Source organism: Globicephala melas, chromosome 3, assembly GCF_963455315.2.
Source record: "Globicephala melas chromosome 3, mGloMel1.2, whole genome shotgun sequence".
Taxonomy (NCBI): domain Eukaryota; kingdom Metazoa; phylum Chordata; class Mammalia; order Artiodactyla; family Delphinidae; genus Globicephala; species Globicephala melas.
Window position 1 is genome coordinate 50944223 of NC_083316.1, and position 24501 is coordinate 50968723.

General features: G+C 41.3%; 1 protein-coding gene and 1 pseudogene across 2 annotated transcripts in view; both read left to right on the plus strand.

The window, feature by feature from the left end:
* RGS7BP (regulator of G protein signaling 7 binding protein) overlaps positions 1–24501 on the plus strand; it is a 118645-nt gene that overhangs the window by 84741 nt on the left and 9403 nt on the right. Inside the window, exons 4-5 of one of the 2 annotated variants that reach the window (XM_030844113.2) lie at positions 10532–10679; positions 12660–12732. In XM_030844113.2, the coding sequence (XP_030699973.2) occupies positions 10532–10679; positions 12660–12732 (221 nt within the window). Of the gene's footprint in view, positions 1–10531; positions 10680–12657; positions 12733–24501 lie in introns of those variants that run through there. The other variant, XM_030844103.2, reaches the window with a different exon arrangement.
* LOC115845834 (protein enabled homolog pseudogene) lies at positions 19939–23992 on the plus strand (annotated as a pseudogene).

Genomic DNA, 24501 nt, shown 5'->3' on the forward strand with positions numbered 1-24501 from the left:
GGCCCTGAAAAACAAGGAAGTATGATTTCAACAAACCAGAAATTGAGGAATTTCTCAAAGCTAGAAAGCAACAGGGATTGGATTGGTAGATATAAATGAAGAAATGAAGCCACAACCAATAAGAAACTCAAGAAACAAAAGAAATTCATGCAGGAGAAAAATACGACAAAAATAAAATCAATTCCAGACATACTTCAAAGTAGGAGTCAACAAATACAAATCACAGGAAGGATTTCTGGAGCTGTTGTCAGGGAAATAAATGTTTGAAATTGCATTCAGGAAAAGCTGGGCTGCCCCACACTGAGTAACCAAGACCATCATTGCTTACCCCAGGAGGACACCTGCTGTGAGTGTCAGGACCAGGCAGCAAAGCAGAACAGAGGGTGAAGTAACTCGAATCCTCCATAAGGACTGCTGCAGAGGAAGAAGAAAGTGAGCACATGACTCCAGTGTTTTTTCCCAGGCTAAATTGTTCCACATATCTTTTTGGAGTAGGAGTTGTAAACAGGAAACTCAAAGCAAACACGGGACCCAAAAAATAGGCTGTGTGCCCAGGTAAACTTATCAACGGAGATGAGAAGCACCCTGAAGACAAGCTTTAGAGATACCTTGTCCAGCCACACATCCTGCCCCTTTTCCAATCACCAGAAGGAGGATACTCATCAGAATGATGGGCAAAGAGAGATCCTCAAGGACAAAGCTAAACAGACATCCAGGGATTAGCAGATTTTTAAGAAAAATCAACACCCTGAAAGGGAGGTACCAAATGGCAACACGCAAACAACTAATACTTGATGAACAAATTTTAAAGTAGAAACAGATGAAGAATTTAAAATATAAACGTAATCAACAGATTTATTTTAGGTCTGTCATACCTCAAAAGCAGTAACTGTAACAGAAAGGAAGCAACGGGATTTGTTGGAAATGAAAGTGTTTTCCATCAAATAAAATTTTAATAGATGGGTTAATTAGTGTTGGGAGATCATTCTCCTTCAGGCTCTTGCATTTCAGGGAACAGAGTTTTTCTTGCAAAGTGAGGCACTGACTGCCGTTTGTTTCACACTATCTTTTCAAGGATGTTTATTTAGTAAATGTTCTTGAAAAACAGAGACAGTGCCTCCCCTCCAGAGCAAGGCATGCTTACGATTGATTCAGCATAATGAAAACGTTTCCCTCTAGCGCAAAGGGCAGACATGCTTATAGAAGACTTCAGATCCTTAATCTCAGGGTTCCTGAGATTAAGGTTCCTGTGTGTGTGTGGAGGTATAATGATCTGGCTCTTCTTGTGTCTCCCTGTGGGAATTAAAACTCAAGAAATAAACACAAATGCTGATACTCTACTACAATTTTGTGAGTGCTAAATTTTCTTTGTCTCTAACCCAGAGTCTCGTGTCTCTTTCCAGGATCCATGAGATTGTGACAAGTTAATTCACAGGTAGAGGGAAATCTCAGACCCTTCACAGTTCTTAACAATTATTATAATGGAAATACTGAGAGCCTAAAATAGGGACCTGAAAAGTCAAGTCTAGGTATTCTCCCAGAGCTCAGCCCCCCACAGTGAATATAGAATATAGGGCTAATTAAGATCCAGAGACTCTAACATGAAATAGGATTCTGAAAGAATAGGGAAAACAGAGAGAAATAGATAATTAAGAAAAATAGAAAAACTTTTTGCAAACCTAAAGAAATATTTATATTGAAAAGGCTATAACATCTTAATAAATCACTCCATAGATTACTTAATATTTACAAAGGGAAAAAGAGTCCTCTACCATGGTAAAAGCTGGAAGAAATCACCTTAACCAAGTAATCAATACTTAACTAACATCATTAATAATGGGACAAACACATACGCTTTCTAATGCAATGCACTAAAAAGGACACAATATCACTTCTATAATATTCTTGCCAAAAATGTTTACTCTGAACCTAGACTTGTGGAAACAATCAGACAAATCCAAATTTAAAGACATTCTTTAAAACAACTGTCCCAGACTCTTTATTCAAAAATATCAATGTCATGAAAAATGAAAAAAGACAAGGATGCTATTCTAGATTAAAAGAGAATAAAGAAACATGACAATTAGATGTGGTACATAATCCTTATTTGAATCCTTCAATGTAAAAAAAAAAAGCTATAAAGGACATTATTGGAACAAATGGGGAAATTTGAATATAGAATATATATATATATAAAATAATAGCATTGTATCAAATTGAATTGAAACATTTAAATCAAAATTAAATAAAGTTTTTCATGTGCTAATTGTTTTAAGGTTATGTAGAAAAACATTTTTGTTCTTTAGGAGTTATATGTTGAAGTATTTGGGATAAAGTAACATTAATGTCTGCAACTCTTAAATGATTCAACAAAAAATTATATATATATATATTATACATTTGTACATATACACGTTCTACACATAATCCACATATATGAAACATATATATATGTGTATATACACACACCCACAGAGAATGAGAGAGATAAAAGAAGAATATGGCTAAATATTAAAAATTGGTTAAACTAGAATATTTGGATGTTCATTGTATTATTCTTTCAAGTTTGCTATAGGTTTGAAAATTTTCAAAATAAAAAATTGGTGAAAGTAGATTGCAAATGCCAATCAAATGCCAAAAAATGGAGTAATATATAAAACACCCATAGCTAGACATATTTAGGAACCATTTCATAACTCAAAATGTTTAAAGATAAAAAATTTTCAGAGGGCCATAAACAGGCTACATTCATAGCATCCTTGGGTAGAGATAGAAGAAAGGGAACAATATCATCCAAGTTGTGAGAGAAACTTAGTTAGAACATAGATTTTTATATCCAGCCAATTAGAATTTAAGTGTGCATACAGCAAGAGAGAGAGAGAGAAGAAAAAGTATTTTCAGTAATATAAAGAATAAGAAATTTTGTATCAGAGATCTCCTCTGAAATAATGTCAAAGATATGTTCCAGCAAAATGAGAATGAATCAAAGAAACAGGAAGATATGGAATCCAAGAAACAGTGGAATACAAAGAAATTGTAAGCCATAAATACACAGCATTAGAGATATGAAACAGTTACAACAGAAAACCAAACTATTAAAAATGTATTTAGTGAAAATTTTCCTAGGACAAATGAGTTATCAAATTTAACTCAAGAAGAGTAAAATCTTTTAATAAACCATTAAACCTAGACAGTACTGAAAAAATAATCAATGAGTCATCCTTCAATAAAGTTCTAAATCTCAGATGGTAGTAATTTATAGTTTCACCTACAGTGGAAATTATCAGTATCTATTACATAGAGAGAATTCTTACAAATCAACAAGACAGCCCTATTTTTTTTTTACCATCTTTATTAGAGTATAATTGCTTTACAATGGTGTGTCAGTTTCTGCTTTATAACAAAGTATATCAGTTATACATATACATATGTTCCCATAGCTCTTCCCTCTTGCATCTCCCTCCCTCCCACCCTTCCTATCCCACCCCTCTAGGTGGTCACAAAGCACCGAGCTGATCTCCCTGTGCTATGCGGCTGCTTCCCACTAGCTATCTATTTTACGTTTGGTAGTGTATATATGTCCATGCCACTCTCTCACTTTGTCACAGCTTACCCTTCCCCCTCCCCATATCCTCAAGTCCATTCTCTAGTAGGTCTGTGTCTTTATTCCCGTCTTGCCCCTAGGTTCCTCATGACATTTTTTTTCTTAGATTCCATATATATATGTGTTAGCATACGGTATTTGTTTTTCTCTTTCTGAGTTACTTCAGTCTGTATGACAGACTCTAGGTTCATCCACCTCACTACCCAATAACTCAATTTCGTTTCTTTTTACGTCTGAGTAATATTCCATTATATATATGTGCCACATCTTCTTTATCCATTCATCTGTTGATGGACACTTAGGTTGTTTCCATCTCCTGCCTACTGTAAATAGAGCTGCAATGAACATTTTGGTACATGACTCTTTTTGAATTATGGTTTTCTCAGGGTATATGCCCAGTAGTGGGAATGCTGGGTCATATGGTAGTTCTCTTTTTAGTTTTTTAAGGAACCTCCATACTGTTCTTCATAGTGGCTGTAGCAATTTACATTCCCACCAACAGTGCAGGAGGGTTCCCTTTTCTCCACACCCTCTCCAGCATTTATTGTTTGTAGAGTTTTTGATGATGGCCATTCTGACCGGTGTGAGATGATATCTCATTGTAGTTTTGATTTGCATTTCTCTAATGATTAATAATGTTGAGCATTCTTTCATGTGTTTGATGGCAATCTGTATATCTTCTTTGGAGAAATGTCTATTTAGGTCTTCTGCCCATTTTTGGATTGGGTTGTTTGCTTTTTTGATATTGAGCTGCATGAGCTGCTTGTAAATTTTGGAGATTAATTCTTTGTCAGTTGCTTCACTTGCAAATATTTTCTCCCATTCTGAGGGTTGTCTTTTGGTCTTGTTTATGGTTTCTTTTGCTGTGCAAAAGCTTTGAAGTTTCATTAGGTCCCATTTGTTTATTTTTGTTTTTATTTCCATTTCTCTAGGAGGTGGATCAAAAAGGATCTTGCTGTGATTTATGTCATAGAGTGTTCTGCCTATGTTTTCCTCTAAGAGTTTGATAGTGTCTGGCCTTACATTTAGGTCTTTAATCCATTTTGAGTTTATTTTTGCGTATGGTGTTAGGGAGTGTTCTAATTTCATTCTTTTACATGTAGCTGTCCAGTTTTCCCAGCACCACTTATTGAAGAGGCTGTCTTTATTCCTGTATATTCTTGCCTCCTTTATCAAAGATAAGGTGACCATATGTGCATGGGTTTATCTCTGGGCTTTCTATCCTGCTCCGTTGGTCTATATTTCTGTTTTTGTGCCAGTACCATACTGTCTTGATTACTGTACCTTTGTAGTATAGTCTGAAGTCAGGGAGCCTGATTCCTCCAGCTCCATTTTTCTTTCTCACGATTGCTTTGGGGCTTCCCAGGTGGCGCAGTGGTTGGGAGTCCGCCTGCCGATGCAGAGGACACGGGTTCATGCCCTGGTCTGGGAAGATCCCACATGCCACGGAGCAGCTAGGCCCGTAAGCCATGGCCGCTGAGCCTGCGCATCTGGAGCCTGTGCTCCACAATGGGAGAGGCCACAACAGTGAGAGGCCCGCGTACAGCAAAAAAAAAAAAAAAAAAAAAAAAGATTGCTTTGGCTATTCGGGGTCTTTTGCATTTCCATATAAATTATGAAATTTTTTGTTCTAGTCCTGTGAAAAATGCCTGTGGTATTTTGCTAGGGATTGCATTGAATCTGTAGGGATTGCACTGAATCTGTAGATTGCTTTGGGTAGTAGAGTCATTTTCACAATGTTGATTCTTCCAATCCAAGAACATGGTATAACTCTCCATTTGTATCATCTTTAATTTCTTTCATCACTGTATTATAATTTTCTGCATACAGGTCTTTTGTCTCCTTAGGTTTATTCCTAGATACTTTATTCTTTTTGTTGTAATGGTAAATGGGAATGTTTTCTTAATTTCACTTTCAGATTTTTCATCATTAGTGTATAGGAATGCAAGAGATTTCTGTCCATTAATTTTGTATCCTGCTACTTTACCAAATTCATTGATTAGCTCTAGTAGTTTTCTGGTAGCATCTTTAGGATTCTCTATGTATAGTATCATGTCATCTGCAGTGACAGCTTTACTTCTTCTTTTCCAATTTGGATTCCTTTTCTTTCTTTTTCTTCTCTGATTGGTGTGGCTAAAACTTCCAAAACTATGTTGAATAATAGTGGTGAGAGTGGACCACCTTGTCTTGTTCCTGATCTTAGTGGAAATGGTTTCAGTTTTCCACCATTGAGGACGATGTTGGCTGTGGGTTTGTCATATATGGCCTTTATTATGTTGAGGAAAGTTCCCTCTAAGCCTACTTTCTGCAGGACTTTTTATCATAAATGGGTGTTGAATTTTGTCAAAAGCTTTTTCTGCATCTATTGAGATGATCATATGGTTTTTATTCTTCAGTTTTTTAATATGGTGTATCACATTGATTGATTTGTGTATATTGAAGAATCCTTGCCTTCCTGGAATAAACCCCACTTGATCATGGTGTATGATCCTTTTAATGTGCTGTTGGATTCTGTTTGCTAGTATTTTGTTGAGGATGTTTGCATCTATGTTCATCAGCGATATCGGCCTGTAGTTTTCTTTCTTTGTGACACCCTTGTCTGGTTATGGTATCAGGGTGATGGTGGCCTCATAGAATGAGTTTGGGAGTGTTCCTCCCTCTGCTATATTTTGGAAGAGTTGAGAAGGATAGGTGTTAGCTCTTCTCTAAATGTTTGATAGAATTCGCCTGTGAAGCCATCTGGTCCTGAAGACAGCGCTATTTTTTAAATGGGCAAATGATATGAATAGAAAATGAAAAGAAGAAATACAGGCAGCCAATTCACTTATGAAAAATAAATTTAATCTCAGTAGTAATAAAAGAGGTGAAAAGAAACTTCAATGAGAGATTCTATTTTCCTTCATCAAATAAGCAAAAATTAAATATTGATAATATGAAGTTCTGGCAAAGGTGTAGGGAAATAGATTCTCTCATTTACAGCTGGTAGAAGGAAAATGTAAATTAGCATAGACTTTTCAGAGGCCAATTTGGCAATATATATTAAGGTACAAAATGTGAATACATATACTTTGTCCAAGTTTTCTGCTTTAAAGGATCTGTCCCATACAAATACTGGCATACTCTGGAGAAAGGGAAGAATTACAATGTAAATTCCTTACTAGAGGATACTGTGCATCCATTCAAAAGCATAAAATAAATCAGAATGCATTAACATGAAAGTATCTCTAACCATAGTAACGTGGCAAAGAAAGCTGTATAACATATATAGTATAATTACTTTTTTTGATGCTGTATATCTGTTGAAATCATCTGATGTGTAAGCTTTCGTCCTTGGTACTGGACTTACAGAACTGAAGAAAACAGATAAGGTTCCTGGCCTTACATACTTTACATATCCAGTTTGGGAGATGGGAGATGAGAGTGGGGTTGGGGTGAGCAAATAATAAACCAGTTAGCAAATACATAAGATAAGTTTCTATTAGTGATAAGTGTTCTATTAAGGCAATAAACAGGGACTGTAGTGGGAGAGGATGCCCAGCGTAAAGTCAGTGCTATCAGTAAATGAGAGCAATTATGATCTCCCCACATATGTTCTGGAATTGAAAACCCCTACAATTCCTATCAATCTCTTGTCTTTCAAGATGTGCCAGCCAGAGAAGATGTAATATAATCAAAATTCTGCAGAGATTTTGTAAGCTGACAGAAAGCACCAAACTGCAAGTCCAGCATCCAAGTTTTTCATTCTTGTGCATCTGCATTAGCAGAGTTATATCTAGTCTCTGAAAATGAGGGAAAGGAGGGTGTACTTGGCATTGCAAGCTCATAGGCATGTTTCAGGAATACATGAATAATTATGTTACCTTTTTTTTAGAATGTTTTTGTCTTATGTAAGTAGAATTAGTATAGGCAGTAAGTGTACACAGAGTGATTGTGGATTGGACTTTACATATGTGTTTGTGTATAAGAAGAGTACATATGAAGGAGATAGAGGACTCCAAGAAGGAACATCACGCTATCTTGAGTCCTCCCTGTTCCCATGAATGAAAGTTTTGGGCTCTACAGTCCAGACCACAGGGTAGGGGCTACAGTGGCCCCACGCCAAGCAGAGCCCATAAAGCAGAGAATTTCTTTGTGTGAATCTTCTTCATCTACCATTTGCTATCCAAACCATACTCCATTCTCCATGGCATTTCAAACCCAAAAGAGCAGAACAGGAGCCATGTGTGCTTTCAGGTGGCCCTCTCCTTTAGACCTCTGAAAAGCAGAGGGCTGTTTTGGGGGACACCACCCTTTTGTCCCTCTCTCAAGTGCTAGCCACTCTTGCTCAGACTCACATCCCAAGGCTGACTGCTCAGAGGTAGGTGCCAAATGGACTGCATGTGTGCACTCTACCAGGAGATTCAATGCAAGTGCTTTTAAGAGGTCAATGCCCTCCCACTGGGAAATGGTAATATGCTATGTACTTAATGGTAATATGCTATGTACTTAATTTCTACCCAACAGCAATACCATAAAATTGGAAAAAACAATTCCATCACCCAGGATCAATGTGCATAAAGTATACACAAAAGGATCAAAAGTTTTCATCAGTAAACTTGTGTTTGTGCTTTGGCTGAATATTCAGAGGTCCACTTCTACTATAGGCTGATGAATGCTGTACAGTTAATTACCAGTTAATTGCTTGTCTCGTTCTCCTTGTGTTGCTACTACATGGGTTAGAAATGACAGGGATGAGATTTTTGCTAGTTGCCTTCAGATCAGGAATCCAAGGGAAAAGCTTCCCATTAGATTTTACCATAAAGAGCCTTCCTTTTCATAAGTGTTTTTGTTTTTTTAAAAAAACATGCAAAAACAATCATATCATGATTAGGGAAATTGAGCTACAAGGTAACCAGGTGGAGCTGCCATCTCATGAATGTTCAATGATACGGGCTGTAACGATTTCTTAACAACCAGTCTGGAGATGTAGCTACATAATACAAATAAAACTGGTTGAAAGAGTGAAAGCAACAATATAGCTACCATTTATACAGACTACATAATGTTATACAACAGCTTTGTAATTATTTGTTTTTTTGTTTTTTTTCCGGTACGCGGGCCTCTCACTGTTGTGGCCTCTCCCGTTGCGGAGCACAGGTTCCGGACGCACAGGCTCAGCAGCCACGGCTCACGGGCCCAGCCGCTCCGCGGCATGTGGGGTCTTCCCAAACTAGGGCACGAACCCGCGTTCCCTATCTCCAGCACTTTAAGCTCCATGAGACAAAGACTATCCTTTCTTTCACCTCTGTCTCTCTAGTACCAAGCCCAGTACCCGATACTTAGCTGACACGTAGGAAATATTGTGAGTGAATGAACAAGTGAGTTAATGAACAACTGAAAAAGCCAGGTTTAAAACCCAGTTCTTCGAAACTGAGTTATTTGTAATGAGGTGGACGGACCTAGAATGTGTCATACAGAGTGAAGTCAGAAAGAGAAAAACAAATACCATATGCTAATGCACATATATGGAATCGAAAACAACAGTACTGATGAACCTAGTGGCAGGGCAGGAATAAAATGCAGATGTGGAAAACAGACTTGAGGACACAGAGTGGGGAGGGGAAGCTGGGATGAAGTAAGAGAGTAGCATTGACATATATACACTACCAAATGTAAAATGGCTAGTGGGAAGCTGCTGCATAGCACAAGGAAATCAGCTCGATGCTTTGTGATGACCTAGAAGGGTGAGATAGGGAGGGTGGGAGGGAGGCTCAAGAGGGAGGGGATATGGGGATATATATATACCTATAGCTGATTCACTTTGTTGTACAGCAGAAACTAACACAACATTGTAAAGCAATTATACGACAATAAAGATATATTTAAAAAATGAAAGTAAATAAATAAAACCCAGTTCTTGAGAATTCCCTGGCAGTCCAGTGGTTAGAGCTCGGCGCTCTCACTGCTGGGGCCCCAGGTTCCATCCCTGGTCAGGGAACTGAGATCCCACAAGCCATGCGGCACAGCATAAACACACACACACACACACACACACAAATAAAAAATTAACTCCCAGTTCTTGGGCCTCGTATGCCATTCCCATGATAGCAAGATACACCCTTGCAGATACCCAGAAGTTCAAGGCAGAATAAAAGACATTAACAGAGGATATCGGGGCCACGGACTATAACTCCCATTTAATTTCATATGAATTTATGGCCTAACCAATTCGGAGATTTGTTTCCAGAAAGTATTGATTTATTCCCTTGAGATCAGTCCCAGTAAATACAAGTCTTAGTGCATTGGCAGTTCAGTACTGTGGACGGCTACCCAGTACATGGTGCTTTAGTTGATTGCACTTTGTGGTCTCAGCAGAGTGAGGCTGGATCTTGAGACTGGGCTCTTTCCTTATAGAATGATACACTGAAGGAGGTTGGAGAGCCAAGGAAATGGAAGGCAGGTCCATAATCTCTGCTGCTTCTCACAGGCCCAGAGGGCTAGTGTCAGAATCAGAGAGAATGGCAGGAGCTCCTATTTCTTCTGCTGGGTGTCACCTGCTCCTGGCCCTTTTACCTGCCCCTGCATCTGAGGACCGAAAAAGCAGCACAATTTCACAGGCTGAATCTCCTCTTCCTAGCTGATCCGATCTAACTCACGAAGAATGGGTTACAAAGCACCAATAGTCCATCAAAGGCAGGGCCCTTACTTTAATCTTGATCTTCAGGTTGCATTGACCTCAGATAGCTTTCCCAGAATGTTGTGAAAATATGCTACACACACACACACACACACACACACACACACATTACTTTAGTATTCAAAGAAGTTTCTAGGGTTAATGGAGCATTTGACTCAAAGCATAGCCAACGTTTGCAGTGATATCTTGGGTATAGAATTTGCATTTATGATTTCTTATCCTCTTCTCTTTACCAACACCAACCCCCTTAGGAAAGGAGCCTGGAGGGGGAACCAAGAGTTTGGATTGCAAAATTGAGGAGTGTGCTGAAACACCTGCTCTAGAGGACTCGTCATCATCCCCTGTAGATATTCAGCAACATTCCTGGCAGGTTTCCACAGACATTGAGAACACTGAAAGGTAAGTGGGAAGTTACCCTAAATAGACTGCCAATCCTCCTCTAGTTAACACTCAGGGGCTAGAGAGAGTCGAGATTTTCTCTTTCTGATTCAGAAACAGAGCTCTCAGTAAACTGAGATGAGAGACGGTAAGGGGTCCAAATCCATCTGTGGAATGATAGCAGAGCCTCCAGGAGATGTGGGCTCCCAGGCCTCTGCTTTTCCCACTCCATCAGTCTTGCATCTCCATGGAGATGAAAATGGAGTGCTTCCTTGGGAAGGAAGAAAGGTGGATCTATATACCCATCACAGCTCACCCACCAGGATGGGTCCCAAAATTTCCATTTGTTTAAGGGAGAAGAACTGAAAATTGTGCAAAGATGTCTACTAGATTCTCAGATTTCAGGTGTATGGAATGGCCTATTCAGTTGCCAGTCAGGGGCTGAGTGTTCTGTCCAGTTCACAGACAGCTTTCCAAAGGGCTGTCTTCTCTTACTCTCCCAGGATGTAGATGATGGCCCCTTAGTGGTCAAAGTGAGTTAATGCATTTGTCTTAACAAGCAGTAGCTCATGGCTAGAGAGGGAGTTTCTTTCCTGGGAAGAAGAGATTCTACAGTGATTCTATTTCATTTGGGAAAAGGAAGCAATAACAATAATATAATCATAAACGCATCTAGATGCTAAAAATTCCATTCTGTGAGGCAGAGGGACAAGCCCCTTGTTTATTGGCCTTCACACTGATATCTTGTCCTTTGCTACTGATGTCCCCAGAGCCAGCACGAAGCAGCTGAACACTAGGCAATTCCATCGAGGACTCTGTGTGTGTGGGGTTGAGTCATTGACAAGATAATGAACACTATTTTTTTATTTTTAGAAATGTATCACACAGTGACATTTAGAGCCATTGTAGTTCTACTTTCAGATTGTAATATAATTCTAAAGCTAATTAACCAAATTTCTGTGTTTATAGAAAATTGAAGCATGTGGTAATTACGTGCTATTAATAAAACTGGGATTTTGTCTAAGCTTGGAAATCCAACAATTCAAACAATAAAGCTGTTTGGCACAGTTTGGTAGAGCTATAGACAAATGATGAGTGATTTCTCTTAATTATAAAGTAGAAAATGCTTTGCTCTATTCCCAGGAGTATCTGCCAGAGTGCCATGGTCAGTGTGTAATCCTTCAGCAAAGCCATGTTCCTTCTCAGAAACCTCGCACAGAATCTCTATCCAGGCCTTGTAAGCTTGTCAGAGAGCAAGCTACGGCTGATAATAATAATAGGAGTGTCTAGCTCTCAGCGTTGGAGTTATTTCAGTTCAGCCTAAAAGTTCAGATTCTGGTCAAAGGAGGTGGGAGTGACTGGGAGAAGTAGGTACAGTAGACCTGGTCTGGGAGGGGGCTTCCTTGCTTCTCCCTATCACTTTGCCCTAAGAAATCTGTGGGTCTCAAACTGGGCTGCACATTAAAAACATTCCAAGCCAATTTAATGTGTTGACCCTTGGGAATGCTTAACACCTGTGTTACTGTGAATTCCAATTACGATAATGAGAGACGACAGGGAGTGAAACCACACAGGCAGGACAGCCCTTGGACCAGATAAGAGAACATCATCACCCAGCCTCAGCTTTGCCCAGGGTTCTCCTGTTGTTCTAGTTGCGTGCCCTTCACCTGCCCTTGGAAACGTGAAGTACTGTCCTCATTACCAGAGGCTCTTCTCTGATCTCAGCCAGGTCCAACTGAAGGCAGATATGAGGGCTCCTATAGCAGAATGCCCTGCGGAAACGTTTGTCAGAGTAATTCTTATTCCTTCCAGAGCCAACCCAACTCAGATTTTCTTTTTTCTTATACAAGCAAAATAAATGCAATATTTGCCTACTGGAAGCTCGAGCTGGTACAGTTAGGCACAGACTTTGTCCTTCAGTTGTCTCACAGAACAGACGGTTCGAGATTACATTTCAAAAATTTACAGCTGATAGTTTTTCTTTTTATCAATTTTACAGAGACATGCGAGAAATGAAAAACCTTTTAAGCAAACTCAGGGAAACTATGCCTTTACCATTGAAAAATCAAGGTGAGTCTTGTCATTTCTCTTTGAGGCAGAGGATGTTTTTAACATGATAACCTTGGGTCTTGTTTCTTCAGAAATTAAAGCAAGTTGTTGTTTTTTTTACACAAGCAATAGAAGGCATTGAGCCTACAGTTGTCTTTCCTCGAGAAGACAAGCGAATGAGAATAGTTTATCAGGTGAATGCAGTTTTGCTCTGAGGGGGAGCTGAGAAACACTCTGATGACACAACAGACACCTCCTCCACTGGCCCTATCAGTCAAGAGCATTTATTCATTGTATACGCTGTGAAAAGCACCACACCATGTATGGCAAACACAAAAGGACTGAAGACTTGGCCCTTTAAGAAGTTTACAGCCAAGCCGAAGAGACTTAAGAACACTTACAAAGGAAGATCCCTGCCAACCACGTGTTGTGTTGTTATCTAAACAAAGTAATAGTAATAATTAACATAAATTGCCACTGTGATTTTGCATCCAATTCCAACGTATGGGGGTTTTTCCAAACCACCAAGCAATTATCGGACACCAGCTGGTGTCCTGCAGTTCAACTGAATTCTGACACTAACTGGGGACAGCGTCGGATTCCATGAGTTAAGGGTTCAGTAGTCCTAAAAGACTGCCCGCCCTCAGCCCCAACTTTGGACACCAATCCCAAGTTCAGGTTGTCACCTAAGCTTCTGACATCCAGCTACAGATCAGAGGGTCCAATGAACTCCTTCTTAGGTTCAGTTAGTTCACTAGAGCAGCTCACAGAACTCAGAGAAACATTTTACTTACCAGATCACCGGTTTATTATTACAGGATATAACTCAGGAACAGCCAGAGAGAAGAGATGCACAGGGCAAGGTATGGGGAAAGGGCACAGAAATTCCATGCCCTCTCCAGGAGCACCACTCTGCCCAGTCTCAGAAGCTCTCCAAACCCTGCCCTTTTGAGTTTTTATAGTGGCTTCTTACACAGGCATGACTGATTAAATCACTGGCTATTGGCAATTGATTCAACCTCCAGCCCCTCTCCCCTCCCTGGAAGTCAGGGGGTGGGATTGAAATTGTTAACCCTCCAATCACGTAGTTGATTCTCCTAGCAACCAGCCCCCACCCTCAGGTGTTTTCCAAAGGTCACATCATTAACATAACAAAAGACATCTTTATTGCTCTCTAAGGAAGTTCCCAGAGCTTTGGTAGCTCTGTGCCAAGAATGAGGTCAGAGACCAATATATATAAATTACAATATCACAGCCACTATCCTAAATACCTTAGATGTATTAACTACATTAACTTATTTAATTCTAATAACAACTTTGAGGGAAATGCTATTCATGTTTCCCAAATTTACAGGAAACTGAGGCACAGAGAGGTTAACTAACTTGGCCAAGGTCACACAGACTGTAAGTAGAAAGGCTGGGATGTGATCCCAGGTAGCCTGTCTCCGGAACTATCCTATGGGAGTATACACCAGAAAAGGAAGCAGAAACACAGAAAGGGAAAGGGGATATTCACTAGAATGTAAGTTCTGTGAGGGGAGGGCCTCTGTATGCTTTTGTTAACTGTTTTATCTTCAGTACCTAGAGAAATGCTCGGAACATAGTAGAATAACACCCAGCATAAACATTAAATGTTTGTTCAACCTGCACCCAACTTTGCAGCCCCAGAGTCTGAAGATATGTACAAAGGACTAATAATAATCACTTTCACTAAGCACATATGGCCAGAGCAGCCTTAAGGGAAGCATCAGCTTCAGAGGGTGGTCCATAGAGGGTGGAGAAAGGGTTTTTAGAAGTAAGAAAGATACACCTTGTTTCCACCGAGCAAAGCCCAGGCGGGAGGGAGGACAGGGTGCTGCTTGCCTCTGGGTGAGGAGGGAGAAGAGTTGGCAGCAGAGTGGGAGCTCCACTTGGCTCAAGGAGCAGCGTGGCAGAAGGTGGAGAGGTGGAGGTGAGAACACCAGACAGTGTAGTGTGACCTGAGCTGCAAGGGACGGAGGCAGGTAACAGAAAATAAGAGGCGGGCGATTGACATATATACAATAATAGGTATAAAGTGGATAACTAATAAGAACCTGCTGTATAAAAGAAATAAAATTCAATTAAAAAATAAATAAAATTTAATAATAAGAAAAGTAAAAAAAAAAAAAAAAGAAAGAAAAGAAAAGAAGAGACCAGCAATGTGGTGCATCAGGTAAACAGCAAGCACCCCCAAAGGGCCTGGTGACCGAGGGTTCCTGGCTTGAGCCGTCGGTACAGTGTTTGGGAGGCCTTGTAGGGTTTTAAGAAAACAGTGTTTTACTACAGAGTGTTGTAGTAATGAGAGCCCTCTGGACACAGCCTGCAAGTTTGCTGCTAGAAATAAGCATGGTTAAGGCTAGCCTTGGGTTCCGATGCTTGCTCTGCCGTTTTCCTGGAACAAGTAGTTTAACTTCTGGAAATGTACATTTCCTTATCCCTGAAAAAGAAATTAGACCACCTACTTCAGAGGCTTGTTGTAAGGATTAAATGATTAAACGCATGTCAATGCCCACTACCAACCTTACAGAGAGCAAGCGCTCCACAGATGCATTATTATTATTGTTATTATTATTGATATTTACCAGCTGGCCCACCAACCTAGTTCAGGAAGACTCCAAATCATCATCAAATTGAACAATACCTGCTACATTTCACTCTGAAGCAGACTATGTGTAGCATCCATGAAAGGGTGATCCTGAGCCAGCTCTCCAGAATATTGATCTCTAAGACGTTGGATTTGGGGCTCATGTCTGAAGCTATCCTCACCTTTGTATTATGTAGGGCAATACCCCCCCACCAACAGGATGTGGTTGGTCTTCTTTTACTTCACATCCAGTTGCTTAGGAGGATGACAACCCACGGCCCCCCAGGCTGAGTTTCATGGATGCCATAGGCTATATTTTAAATTAAATATCTGAAACAGTCCCTCTATATTTAGTGAAAGTTCATCCAACAGTTTTTGAATCGGGCATTATTGGAAAAATAGAAATTTTATTTTCTTTACTTAGGATATTTTTATAATCACAAAAAGTATAATAGAAATGCTGGGACTTCCCTGGCAGTCCTGTGGTTAAGTCTCTGCGCTTCCACTGCAGGGGGTGTGGGTTCGATCCCTGGTCAGGGATCTAAGATCCCACATGTCAAGTGGTGTGGCCAAAAGAATCCAAAATTATAGTAGAAGTATTTTGTATAACTTTTATAAACGGAAAAAATAATTAGAATTTTAAATACATTTTAAAAATATAATAATAGTAATGAATGATTGATACTATGAGTAAAAACACAAGTGAAAAGGGAAAAATTGAAACAAGTGATGCCTAGGACTTGAACCCTAAATCCATTTGGGCCATGCAAAGGAAAAAGCTAGGAGACAGAAGGACTTCTTCAGGAGGGAGTAATGCTGTATGATTTAAAAATAATTTTTAAAATTCAGGTGAAGTCTTGTGGGAAATTAAGGTTTCTTCATTGCGGGGAGAAATGGGAACCCTTAGCACGTGAAGATACATCTCTGTTCTGGGCATGTTTAATGGGTACTCCCAGCATGACGTCACTGGGAGCGGAGCGGTGGGGAAGGGGAATGCGAGTCTCTGCTGGGACGTCTGAGAAGGCCTGAAGGAAGGAGAGCAGGTCTGTTGGAGTCACCATGGGAACATTTTTTAGCAGATGCATGCGGCACTATTTTAATCAGCAGATCAGCCAGATCCCTCTCTCTGCGTATACCAAGACAGAGCATAGAGGCTGCCCCATGACCTTCCTGGAATTCTTTTCAGGAGATTGATTCATTACACAGGTCTAATCTATGCAGAAGATGGTGTGGGGTGAAATGTGGGGAAATGTGTTCCAGTTTTTTTCTGTAGGACCTTATTGTCAAAACATAATTCTAACTGGATGAAAAGCATTATAGAGAGCCATCTGTTTTCCTTCTGCCTGCTTCTTTCCTTTCTCTTTTCATTCCATTTACACGTGAGTTTGAAGCAGAGAGAAAAAGGGAAAAGATACTGCTCCTGGTACCCCTTTTTCCTACACTACACAAACCCTGACCATGTGGAAATCCTGCCAGGCACGTACGGGGTGCGGGTGGGGAACCCACCCTGGAAATGCTCTGAATCCCCTGTTCTCCAGACTCCCTCCTGTCCCGCAACTCAGAAACTCTTCCATGTTGATTTGAGCATTTCAAGATTGAATCCTATCTTCCCGCCTTCCCACCACAATCAAAACTTGACTCAACAACAATATGCTTTACATTGATTTCCAGTGACAAACAAAGGAAGGTGGCCAAGATCAGGAATTGTAATGGTTAGTGATTATGCCTTTATTTGAGATGGGACCTTTGCTTCTGTGCTTCCAGTTTAAGGCTGGAGACAGAGGTGCACAGAAGAAAACTCCCTTGCTCGGCTGCAGCTCCCGGCAGCCTCCCGGCAACGTCCAGGTCTCCTGGCTCTCAGCCTTCTGTCCTTTCCTCTGCTTCAGCACCTCTCCTGTCCTACATTCCAGGTCACTGGCAGTGCTGTAGGGAGCTTCATTAATTATGAGAGTCTTGCTGTGTCAAATGGATTACAAATGGAACCACCTGTGTAGAGCCCACAACGTTACCGACAAAGGCTAAAAGGAGATGGGAAAGTGAAGGACAAGCATCTTCTAAATGCAGGCTGTAATCAAACAAAACACTGCAGAAATAATTTAAGCCTGAAAGACAGTTTCACCTTTTCCAAAATTCTGACTTCATGAATGCTGTGTGGTGTGTCAATACATTTACTCTTGCCTAGAATTCGGTTGGTGGTACCATGCATTAGAGTCTGTCTGAAGTGGATCAGTCAGGAATTGCAGCTGTTCTAGAATGGGCCCCCTCCTGCAGACAGTCCTACTCCAGACTAAACTGGGCCTAGGAACAGTTCCCCCATTCTCTATACCTGTGATCCACTCCAGTCTGGACGTGCATAACTAGAACCAACATAGCCATGGCAGGCGGAAGAGTTCTCTGGCATCTGGCTGAAGAACACTGAGCAGTTATACCACCTGCTAGCCTGGAGATGACTTTTTAGGTCCTTCTCCAGCACCTCATATAAAGACTTTCTGTGCCTCAAGTTGGTGTCTGAATGTCACTCTGGGCAGTTTTTTGTTTTGTTTTTTAATTAATTAATTAATTTTTGGCTCCATTGCATCTTCATTGCTGCACGTGGGCTTTCTCTAGTTGTGGCGAGCAGGGGCTACTCTTCGTTGCAGTGCGTGGGCTTCTCATTGTGGTGGCTTCTCTTGTTGCAGAGCACAGGCTCTAGGCTCACGGGCTTCAGTAGTTGCAGCACGCAGGCTCAGTAGTTGTGGAACACGGGCTTTGTTGCTCTGCGGCATGTGGGATCTTCCCAGACCAGGGCTTGAACCCATGTCCCCTGCATTGGCAGGCAGATTCTTAACCACTGTGCCACCAGGGAATTCCACTCTAGGAAGTTTTACTGGTTACCCCAGATCCTTTGCAATCTCTACAACATTTTGCCCAGGATTCAGCATGACATATGCTATCCCTCCCCCGCTCCTCCAATCTAATCCACTCATCACTGATCACACATCAGTTTCTAAATACATTACTCTAATTATGTTGAGCCACTACTCAAATTTTATGTGTCTGCACATTGTCCATTGAAGGAAAAAACAGACTTCTCACCTCATCATTTCTTGTCCCCACCATCATCCAACATGTGATAGTCACTTACAATATGCCAGATTCTGTGTCAGGTGCTGGGGATGACTCCCCCTAGAGGCTTTCCATCTCAACAGGACAGAATGGGATGAGAATCACCTGGGAAGCTTTTTCAAATGACATAAGCCTCCCCTTGCAGAGATTGTGATGGAGCCTTCAGGGTATGACATGTGAATTCTGGAAACAACTAACACACACACACACACAGAGATACACACACACACAGAGATACACACACACACACACACACACACACACTATTGGAAAGACAAAAAAATAGCACTTAAAATGCAACTATTAGTTAGATACAGGTTGCTATAAGGGTATATTAATAGTTAGAAACAGGTTGCTACAAGGGCATATTGGATTCTCACCTAGTCAGATTTTAGTTGTAAATGGGGAAGGAGAAGACAGGAGTAATTGAGAATTGCTTTTTGGAAAGTATCTGAGCTGAGATTTTTTAGGATAAATTGAAATTAGCTAAAGAAAAAGATAGAAAGAAGAGAGTCTAGGCAGAAGATTCTGAATGTGTGAAGGTGTCTGAGGAGATGACAGAGCAGGGCATTTTGATGAACTATAAACACTTCATTATTTGGGAAAGTGGTTAGAAAAGAGGCTTAAGGACTTCCCTGGTGGCACAGTGGTTAAGAATCTGCCTGCCAATGCAGGGGACACGGGTTTGAGTCCTGGTCTGGGAAGATCCCATATGCCATGGAGCAACTAAGCCTGTGTGCCACAATTACTAAGCCTGTGCTCTAGAACCCTCAAGCCACAACTACTGAGCCCATGTGCCACAACTACTGAAGTCCGCAACAAGAGAAGCCACCGCAGTGAGAAGCCCGCGTACCACAACAAAGAGTAGCCCCCACTCACCGCAACTAGAGAAAGCCCGCGCACAGGAAAAAAGACCCAACGCAGCCAAAAATAAAATAAATAAATTTTTTAAAAAAAGAGGCTTAAGAGAGAGATTAGAGGGAGTCTTTCAAGATGGTGGAGTGGAAGGACCTTGAGCTTACCTTCTCTCATGAACACACCAAAATCACAGCTAACATCTGAACAGCCATCGATAGAAAAGACTGGAACCTACAGAAAAAGATCTTCTACATCTAAAGGCGTAAAGAAGAAAGCACAACGAGACGGTAGGAGGGGTGCACTTGAAATATAACCAAATCCTTAACCTCCTCCCCCACCCCACCCCACCTTGGGTGACCTTGCAGAGGCTCTCCCACAGGAGTGAGAGTTCTGAGGCCAACATCAGGCTTCCCAGCCCAGGGGTCTGGCATTGGGAAGAGATGCCCCCCAGAGCATTTGGATTTGAAGGCCAGCAGGGCTTATTTGCAGGAGCTCCACAGGACTGGGGGAAACAGACACTTAACTCTTAAAGGGACTGCACAAAATCTCACATGTACCAGGACCAAGGGCAAAAGCAGTAACCTCAGAGGAGCCTGGGCCAGACCTACCTGCTGGTCTTGGAGGGTCTCCTGGGGAGGCGGGAGGGGGGGGTGCTGTGGCTCATGCTGGGGCCATAAAAACTGGTGGTAGATATATTGGGGATTATTCATCTGCATGAACTCTCCTTGAGGCAGACATCTTGCTTGGGTCTTTAGCACAAAGACCCGGCCCCACCCAACAGCCTGTAGCCTTCAGTACCGGATGCCTCAGGCCAAACAACTAACGGGTGGGAATACAGCCCCACAGCCCCACGCATTAGCAGTCAGGTTGCCTAAAGACTTCTTGATCACACAGCCTGCCCACCAGAGGGCCAGGACCCAGCTCCACCCACCAGTGGGCAGGCATCAGCCCTTCCTGCCAGGAAGCCTACACAAGCTTCTAGACCAGCCTCACCCACCAGGGGGCAGAAATCAAAAGGAAGAAAACTACGATTCAGTAGACTGTAGTCTGCAAACACAGGCCAGACACTACCCTGGGACCGCTGGCCCCTGGCCCTTGGGTGAGCGCACTGCTGGGACTCATAGGACGTCTCCTACAGAAGGCTACTTCTCCAAAGTTGAGAAACGTAATTAACCCAAAATGAGGTGGCAGAGGAATGTGTTTCAGATGAAGGAACAAGATAAAACTCCAGAACTAAGTGTTGTGGAGATAGGCAATCTACCCGAGAAAGAGTTCAGAGTAACGATTGTAAAGGTGATCCAAGAACTCAGGAGAAAAATGGATGTTAGAGGGATTTTTTAACAAAGAGTTAGAAAATATAAAGAACAACCAGAGTTGAACGATACAATAACTAAAGTGAAAAACACACTGGAAGGAATCAATAGTAGAGTAAATGAAGCAGAATGGATCAGTGAACTGGAAGACAGAGCAGGGGAAATCACTACTGTGGAGCAAAAAAAAGAAAAAAGAATGAAAAGAAATGAGGACAGTGTGAGAGACCTCTGGAACAACATTAAGCACACAAACATTCACATTATAGGGGTCTCAGAAGGAGAAGAGAGAAAGAAAGGACCAGAGAAAATATTTGAAGAGATTATAGTTGAAAATTCCCCTAACATGGGAATGGAAATAGCCACCCAAGTCCGGGAAGTGCAGAGAGTCCCATACAGGAAAAACCCAAGGAGAAACACGCCAAGACACATAGTAATCAAATTGGCAAAAATTAAACAAAAAGAAAAATTATTGAAAGCAGCAAGGGAAAAACAAGAAATAACATACAAGGAACTCCCATAAGGTTATCAGCTGATTTTTCAGCAGAAACTCTACAGACCAGAAGGGAGTGGCAGGATACATTTAAAATAATAAGTGAACAGAGTATCTGTCAGGCAAGAGCTGCTGTGATGGTTTATGATGATGCCAATAAAAAGTGGGTGCCAGCTGGTGGTTCAACCGGGTTCATCTGAGTTCATATATATCATCATACAGGCAACAACACATTCAGAGTGGTGGGCAGGAAGATTCAGGACCAGCAGGTAGTGATATATTGTGCCATTCCTAAAGGGTTGAAGTACGATCAAGCTACTCAGACCTTCCACCAATGGTGGGATGCTAGACAGGTGTATGGTCTCAACTTTGGCAGCAAAGAAGATGCCCATGGCACTTCGCAAGTGCCATGATGCATGCCTTAGGAGTGTTGAATTCACAGGAAACAAGGCCAACATCGCCTAGACAAAATTCACAACTACCTGCCGAAGTTCAGAATGGCCCATCACAAGAAGAATTGGAAATTCAAAGGCGGCAACTACAAGAACAGCAATGACAAAAGGCGCTGGAGCCGGAAAGGCTGGAGAGAGGAAGAATGCAAAGGAAGAGATTGGAGAGGGAGAGTTTAGAAAGGGAAAGGCTGGAGAGACTGGACTGGGAAAGGCCAGAAAGAGAGCGGCAAGAGCAGTTAGAAAGGGAGCAGCTGGCATGCGAGGGAGAGCGAAGAATGGCAAATGCCGCTGCCCCTGCCTCTGTGGAGACAACTCCTCTACTTCTGAGCCAGGCTCGCAGGCAGCCTCTCAGCCGCGGAACCTCCAGCCCAACAGGGCATTTTCTTGGGACCACCTGCACCTCCACCCCCTCCTCCACTCCCACCAGGTCCTGCCCAGGCATCAGCCGTACTCCCTCCACCCCCAGGGCCCCCTCTAACCCCTCCACTTCCATCCTCAGGGACCCCCCTCCGCCTCCTCCATTGCCTTTTCAGAATCAGGTACCCCTCCTCCCCCCCCACCTCCTGCTGCTCCCCTCCCTGCATCTGGATTTTTTTCGGGATCCATGTCTGAAGACAATCGCCCTTTAACTGGACTTGCAGCTGCGGTTGCTGGAGCAAAACAGGAAAGTGTCACGGATGGAGGATGCCTCTTTCCCAAGCGGAGGGAATACCATTGGTGTGAATTCAGCCTCATCTAAACAGATATGGGTCGTGGAAATGGATCCCTTCCGTTAGGGGGTAGTGGTTTAATGGAAGAGATGAGTGCCCTGCTGGCCAGGAGGAGAAGAATTGCTGAAAAGGGATCAACAATAAAAACAGAACAAAAATGAAGATTCAGAGCTTGTAACTTCTAAGGCCTCTTCAACAAGTACACCTGAACTGACAAGAAAGCCTTGGGAAAGAACAAATACAATGAATAGCAGCAGGTCACCTGTTATTTCCAGACGGGATTCTCCAAGGAAAAATCAGATTGTTTTTGACAACACGTCCTATGATTCATTACACAGACCAAAATCTGCGCCCTCGTCACAGCCCAGTGCCAACGGAGTCCAGGTGGAGGGACTTGGACTATGACAGGCTGAAACAGGACATTTTAGATGAAATGAGAAAAGAATTAACTAAGCTAAAAGAAGAGCTCATTGATGCAATCAGGCAGGAACTGAGCAAGTCAAACACTGCATAGAGAATCAAACTAAGGAGAGACAGGACTTTAATCTGGAGAAAGGAAAAAAAAAAAAAACCAACAAAGAACAACTGTGGTAACAACAACAAAACCCTTAAATTTTGTGAGCTGTAAGAAGAAAATGGAGACAAAGCAGGGAAAAACCAACATACTTTGAAAGACTTCAGACATTACTACCCTGGTGATAAGCTGTTTCCCTCCCAGTTTGCTGCTTTTTTCTGACCTTTACAACAGGATGGAAGAGAGTCGTATAGGAGTTCCTGTATCAGTTATGCAGAAAATACTGAATCCATCAGGCAAGATCACCGTGCATTGAGATATTTTCATGTCAAGAGAAAATCACACATTTTCCACAATCCATTGCTAAAATAAAGAGGAGAAAGGCTTGAGAAGTTTTCTTCAGAGATGGTGATGAGGAATTTAGCAAGTTATACTATTGTATTGTTTCTCTCAGGTTTGTCTTCCTATCATATTTGATATTCCATGAATAATTGAGTTCAGCCCTATGTAGGTTAAGATCATAAAATGTGGAACAAATGGAATGGTATGTGCTTTCAAAGGGTGATATTTATAAGAAATGTCCTAAAAATGATTTGTTCGGAGTGAGGAATTTTAGAATGATAGGAAGTCTCTCGAGTTTAGCCTTCATGCAATTTTGTAGATTCAAACATAAAATTTGTCCACAATTTAAAGATTTAGATGCCTTCCTAAATTGTTACAATGCTTTACCAAATCTGTGACTTCTACGTAACACAAAGCAGTGGTCAAATGTAAAACAATATATTGTAGATTCACTGTAGGTTTTCAACCTTTTTTAGATTTATGCATGTGGACATATTTATAATGTAATTATAAATTATAAAATTAGAAAACCACCACAAAATTAGCTTTTTTAAATTGCAGACAGTAATGCATGTCAAACTAATATGTAGTGGCCTTTTCAAGGCCTAGTCCCAGGGAAAACATTTTGTAGAGTATAGGGGAGTGGAAGGAAGGGAAGGAATAATTTTTTATTCAAAGTGAATTTCTGCACTATCTTCATTCTCAGTTATCTGCATGAATAATAATGGGGAATATTTTGTGACTTTAATTGGTAAATATGTTAACAGCATCAAGTACTTAATCTTTTACATCATGTCTTCAGCTATTTGTATTTTAACTTGAGTAAGTTCAATGGTCTGAAACATGATTCTGAGCTTCACATGAATTACGTCTTACTGTGGAACTCAAAAGTTCCATCCCTGAATTTGGCAGTTGTTATTACCTTGGTGCCCTGCAGTTGTACAGGTGTTCAGGTACACGTTCCTGACTACAAAGCTGCTTTTGAATCTTATGTTGCAATACTAGAAAAGTAACAATGATGGCAGCAATTAAGGTCACAGAAATCATTAGATCAAGGGAAAACAGTGAGGGGGGTCCTGCATAATTTTCTTTTAATAAATAAAGTGAGATTTAGGTGGTGGGAAGAAGGAACTAGATACTCTACTTACCACCGTGTGTGCACGCGTGCGTGCGTGTTTGTGTGGGCACTCACGTGTGTGTATGTTATCCACTCCCTTTTCTTTGAAACTTCTAAGATTAAAATAGGGAAGAAATCCTGTATGTTGCAATGATAGAATTTTTTGAAATTTTAGGAAATCAAAATTCTCCAGGCTGTCCATCTTGATGTGCCATATTTGCTTTGAAACTTTGGATTATCAGTAGTTTTACTAAAATTTTGAAGAAATAATCCATTTTCATCTGCTAT